The sequence below is a fragment of the Otolemur garnettii genome, unplaced genomic scaffold, assembly GCF_000181295.1.
Source record: "Otolemur garnettii isolate 467f Iridium unplaced genomic scaffold, OtoGar3 scaffold00093, whole genome shotgun sequence".
Classification (NCBI taxonomy): Eukaryota; Metazoa; Chordata; class Mammalia; order Primates; family Galagidae; genus Otolemur; species Otolemur garnettii.
Window position 1 is genome coordinate 1,395,532 of NW_003852488.1, and position 6,006 is coordinate 1,401,537.

General features: G+C 37.3%; 1 protein-coding gene across 1 annotated transcript in view; it reads left to right on the forward strand.

The window, feature by feature from the left end:
- SPATA5 (spermatogenesis associated 5) overlaps nucleotides 1–6,006 on the forward strand; it is a 331,512-nt gene that overhangs the window by 14,582 nt on the left and 310,924 nt on the right. The window contains exons 4-7 of the mRNA XM_023516580.1: nucleotides 2,080–2,138; nucleotides 3,444–4,088; nucleotides 5,247–5,376; nucleotides 5,646–5,702. Of these exons, the coding sequence (XP_023372348.1) occupies nucleotides 2,080–2,138; nucleotides 3,444–4,088; nucleotides 5,247–5,376; nucleotides 5,646–5,702 (891 nt within the window). The remainder of the gene's footprint in view (nucleotides 1–2,079; nucleotides 2,139–3,443; nucleotides 4,089–5,246; nucleotides 5,377–5,645; nucleotides 5,703–6,006) is intronic.

Below are 6,006 nucleotides of genomic sequence, written 5' to 3' on the forward strand. Positions count from 1 at the left end.
TACTTGGGAGGCTGAGGCAGGAGACTTGCTTGAGCCTAGGAGTTGGAGGTTGCTGTGAGCAGTGAAACCACGGCACTCTACCCAGGGGGACAGCTTGAGGCTCTGTCTCAAAAAAATAAAAAGAAAGTAATACAATAAGTACAATGTGATTCAGTATTTTATAAACAGAAGTAAATTTAAGCATTTAAGAGAGACACTTTCTTCATTAGTTTATATGTGTACATATGTTTGATTCATTAAATTTCTTTCTTGTTTATTTTTTCCTTTTATTTTATCTGAATGTATAGTTAATTCTCATCATTTATGGTACTACGTTATATTAAAGTTGCCTTGAACACTATTAGCAAATACTGAACCATTTTTCCTAGGGAGAAATATGTATATCTGTACACATATCTTATATAAGTTATAATCTTGAATTCTCAAAACAACTCATTCTGGTGGGTTCTATTTTCTTTATTTTACAAAAGAGAAGAGGAGGTTCAGAAGTATTAAGGCACTTGCCTGAGGCTGTCCCATGACAGATATCTAAGCTGAGATGCAGACCCCTCCAACTGGCCCCAGAGCTAGGGCTTCTTGAACTACACTGCACTGCTGTCTACCATTTACATTCTGGTTAGCTGAAATAAGGGACAAAGTGTCACCTGTACTATCTCACCTGGAATGTGAGTGCTGGGTGGCCCAAAATTTTTGCTCTTCTACCATGTTCACTAATGATTGCAAATCATTCTTAAGAATTGATTTTGGGTTACAATGTATTTTTGCAAGTAGGCAAATTTATAAATATATCATCTATAGATATTGAGGATTGATTGCATCATTTTATTATTGATAAAGTGATTGGAAAATACGATTTAGATTTTGACCAGATGGGCTTATAATCAATACTCTTATCCCCAGAGATAAACTTTCCTACTCTTCACTGGTCACTGAGAAAGTTGGACAGCCCTATGTCTTCTTTCCTGATATAGGCTGTTTATACATGGAAGAGGAGGAAAAATATGCTTGTTCTAAGAACTCTCCAAAAGCAGTTTCTTTATAAGCATTGGGATTGTTAGGTGTGCTCACTTCCTGCACTTAAACAGGAAGAAACTGTCCTAGCAGATACAGTTGTCATTAGGATGAAGGCAATCTTATTTTTTTCAGGCATGCCTTTTCTCCAGAATAAACCTTTATTGTAACCATTACTCTCCTTTTTCCTACTTTTCCCTCTTCAAGTAACATACTACATAGGATTTAATGTTCTTGGAGAGATAATTTATAAATTAATATAAAAGGAATGAAGTAAATAATAGTAGCCTTTCTCTAAACTAGGCAAGGAATGGTCAGTTTCCCAAATGGTTTTGACTATGACACATAATAAAAAATACGTTCTACATCCTGATTCATTCATCACAGATACAGAGCACACATGAGGGCATGTGTGTATATATGTATATAAGAAATTAATATTACAAAGCAATATTTATCCTTCATATATTTAGCGTACTCTGACATTTCGTATTCTTTTTTGAGATAGAGTCTTCCTATGTAGCTCTTGGTAGAATGCCTTGGCATCACAGCTCACAGTAACTCTTAGACGTAAGCAATTTTCTTGCCTTAGCCTCCCAAGTAGCTGAGATTATAGGCGCCCGCCACACGCCTGGCTATTTTTTTGTTGCAGTTGTCATTATTGTTCAGCAGGCCCTGCCCAGGTTAAAACCTGCCAGCGTAGATGTACGTGGCCAGCGCCTTAACCACTGAGCTAGGGGTGCCAAGCTGTGACATTTCTTATTCTATTAAAAAAATTGGCAGATGAGACTTTCTGAAATGATTTCATGACCCCACTAATGGATAGTACTGTATGTTTTGAAGAACACTGAATTAGGCCACTAACGCACCAAATTGCAGATAATAGTTTCATGCCTGGAAGTATCTGAAAAATTAAGTCATTTCAAAATTGTGTAAGTCATTTATTTCAGGCTACAAATTAAATATTCTTTTGATTAGGTTTGTATTATAACTATGTACATGTCATTTTATACCACAGTTTAGTTTTTGGTGGACCTAATGCTGATTTCTGTCTTCTCCCTTTTCCAGTGACAAAGATATGGACATTAATCAGGAAGAACTGACTGGTTGTATTCTGAGAAAACTAGGTGAGACATATATTTTAAATTGTTTTCTTCATTTAAAGCAGAAGACAGCAGTAAATAAAGTGGCTTTGAGGTCCTGTATACATAGTTGTTTTCTTCAAATTAGCTTAGAGAATATTCTCTTCAGTGAATTAATATCCTTTTGAGATAGGATGCGTTACATTTCCCAGTTAATTGGCAGACCAGCAGCAGATAGAATGTGACTTGTCTATGGATAAAGTCATGGTAGAACTGAGACTTTTTAATCTTTATGCTTTTACTTTTTTTTTTTTTGGCAGTTTTTGGCCAGGGCTGAGTTTGAACCCACCACCTCAGGCATATAGGGCTGGTGCCATACTCCTTTGAGCCACAGGTGCCGCCTTACTTTTTTTTTTTTATTTATTTTTTTTTTGAGATAGCCTCAAGCTGTTGCCTTGTGTAGATTGCTGTGGCATCATAGCTCACAGCATCCTCCACCTCCTGGGTTCAAGCGATTCTCCTGCCTTTACCTCCCAAGTAGCTGGGACTACAGGCACCCACCACAATGCCTGGCTATTTTTTTGGCCATTGTTGTTTGGCCGGCCCGGGCTGGATTTGAATTGCCAGCTCAGGTGTATGTGGCTGGCGCCTTAGCTGCTTGAGCCACAGGTGCCGAGCCATTTATGCTTTTACTTTTTCTTGTGAGAAACATTGCCTTGGGTTGCTGGTTTAGGTGTGCCATTTTTGTTTATTTTTGGACATGGAATGCCTGGCTATTTGTTGATACAGTTCATACAATCTTACATCTATTGATTACAGAAGATTTGAAAGGATCATCTTCTCCCTTCTCCAGATAGTGCTATATTATAGGGGAATATTAGACCCTCTGCTTTTTATGGCAATTACTTTATTAGTATTCCATTTTTGATTTATATTTTTAGTCACATAGTTTTACTTTTCTTTTCTTTTGTTTTTTTGATACAGAGTCTTACTCTGTTGCCCAGGGTAGAGTGCTGTGGTGTTGGCCCAGCTCACAGCAACCTCAAACTCCTGGTTCAAGCAATCTTCCTCCTTCAGCCTCCCAAGTAGCAGGGACTATAGGCACCCACCACAATGCTCAGGTAATTTTTCTAGTTTTGGTAGAGCTGGGGGTCTCAACTTGCTCAGGCTGTCTTCAACTCCTGAGCTCAAGTGATCTTCCCTCCTTGGCCTCCCAGAGTGCTAGGATTACAGGTATGAGCCACGATGTCCAGCCGGATAGTTTGTTAATAGATGAAATGAATGGCTATTTAAACATTATACTGGTGAAAAAATTGTACTAACATACATATGTAATAAATTGTTTTATAGATGGCAAGATTATTTTACCAGGCAACTTTCTGTATTGTACATTTTATGGACGACCGTGCAAGCTACAAGTGTTGAAAGTGAAAGGGGCAGATGGCATGATGTTGAGAAGGTCTCAGAATGACTCTGCCGTGGATGCCCAGGGAATGGCCTCTGAACAGTCCAGCATGGAAGCCAGTAGCCTGGATTTATCCTTACAGCTAAGCCACTTAGATCTAGAAGAGCCTCAGATTCCAGTATCAAGAAGTACTCCTTGTAAACCAATAGATGAGAGAATTCTAAATAAAGTTGGTGACGTTTCATTGGATGTTACGCAGAGCCCTGGGAATGGCAGTGGACTTGGACTAGAGGACGTTGCAGGTGTTAAACGTAGCTTTGAGTCTTCGAGAGAAGGAAATAAGCAACTTACCAATGAAGAGAGACTGCTAAAATCTGCCAGTGTGGGAGCAAAGCGTAATACAGATGCTTTTTATTATATTTCGTCAACAACAAGAGTCAATTTTACAAAGATTCGTAGAAACTCAAAAGAGCAAGACAACCAATTCAGAGTAACTTATGACATGATAGGCGGCTTAAATAGTCAGCTGAAAGTAATTAGAGAAATGATTGAATTGCCTCTCAAACAGCCCAAACTTTTCAAGAGTTACGGTATGATTATTTTATTGTACTCAAAAATGTTAAATTCAAACTAAAAAACAATTGGTCACTTTCACTTACCTAATGGTTGCTCACCTTTTTCTGTTTTTATTTCTTGAATAGTAGAAGATCCCAGTTGCTTTGGGAAATGCCAGTTAAATGAGCTAATTTCTGTGCTTTGGTTTCTGTGGGCTGTAATGTAAGTTAGTGATAGCCTGTGTCTTCTAATAGCATATTTCCACAATTATTTACATTATAATGGTCTACAATAAGTGTCTTGTCATGTTAGATAGCTGTAATGACTAAAGAAATAAACTATCAAATACATTGGATAAAACTTCTTTGTTGGGAAACATAGCTGTGTGCCTGTATCTTTGCATTGAAGCAAGTAAAGGAGTGGCTTGACTCTTAGTATGCTCAGGGCTTTCTCTTTGTAGTTATTGCACACATCCTTTCCATGCATTTGGTATATGCTATCTCTCTTTTCCTTTTTTTTTTTTTTTTTTTTTTTTTGAGACAGAGCCTCAAGCTGTCCCCCTGGGTAGGGTGCCATGGCATCAAAGCTCACAGCAACCTCCAACTCCCTCCACCTCCTGGGTTCAAGCGATTCTCCTGCCTTTACCTCCCAAGTAGCTGGGACTACAGGCACCCACCACAATGCCTGGCTATTTTTTTGGCCATTGTTGTTTGGCCGGCCCAGGCTGGATTCGAACCTGCCGCCTTAGGTGTATGTGACTGGCACCTTAGCCACTTCTTGGATCTGTATATATAAAATGAAGCCTTGGATTGACAGTTTACTAGTGGACAGTTTACTACCAGATGGCTAGTTGGGACAAAATTGGGATTGGTGGCTTGTTTGTCTGTCCATGTTGTCTGTCTTTGTTTTCTGATCATTAAATAGTACTGTGGGAGAGGAGCCTGACAACAATGTGGGTATTCAGATTTTTACCAACATGCTTCCTCCATTACGTGGTCTACAGAGACAAAAAGTCATTGCTGGGGATTAGTGCTTGAGCTAGTTAGTATATCTTTCTAGGGGTGGAAAGAAGGTCTGACTCTTTTGTGATACAAGGTAAATTTACATTTTATAACTTGTGTTTGAAGTCATATAATAACAGTTATAAGAAACCTAGTAATGCCGAATCCAGTGTGCTCTTCTTTTTCTTCTAGGAATTCCTTCCCCTAGAGGAGTGTTACTCTATGGCCCTCCAGGTACTGGAAAGACAATGATTGCCAGGGCTATTGCTAATGAAGTTGGAGCCTATGTATCTGTAATTAATGGTCCTGAAATTGTAAGCAAGTAGGTATATGATTTTGTAGAGTAAACTTAAAATTATTAAATATACTTCTCAAATGTGGTTTTTAAAAATGGCTGGGGATATTCTGTCTAAATATTTCATACGTTGAAGTTTTTTAAATTTGCTCTTTAATTTGTATAAAAATTAAGTTTAGAAAATAATTTTTGAAAGTATTTTAAATATTCTAGAAATATTTGACAATCAGATTAGCTTTTATAGATGAAGTTCTAAAAATAATAAGAAATCCTTAAATGTATTTTATTTGTTACAGATTCTATGGAGAAACTGAAGCAAGGTTACGTCAGCTATTTGCTGAAGCCACTCTACGGTACTCTTTTATATTTAAATGTTTTGGAATTAAAAGTCAAGTCTGTGCTAATCTAAGTGAGAGACTAGTACTTCATAGAAAGCATAAACAATAGTACAAAAATAATAGTGATAGCACTAGAAATAGATTATAGATCTGATATAATTCTACTGTATTTCTGTCTAATATTATAGAAGTTTGATAAATGAGTTATTAAATTACATAGGTGAATTAAAATAGTTGTTAAGTCATGTTCTTGCTTGAGCATATAAATCTGTAACTTTCTTTCATTAGGGTACTTGGGCATATCTATTATATTTAGTTC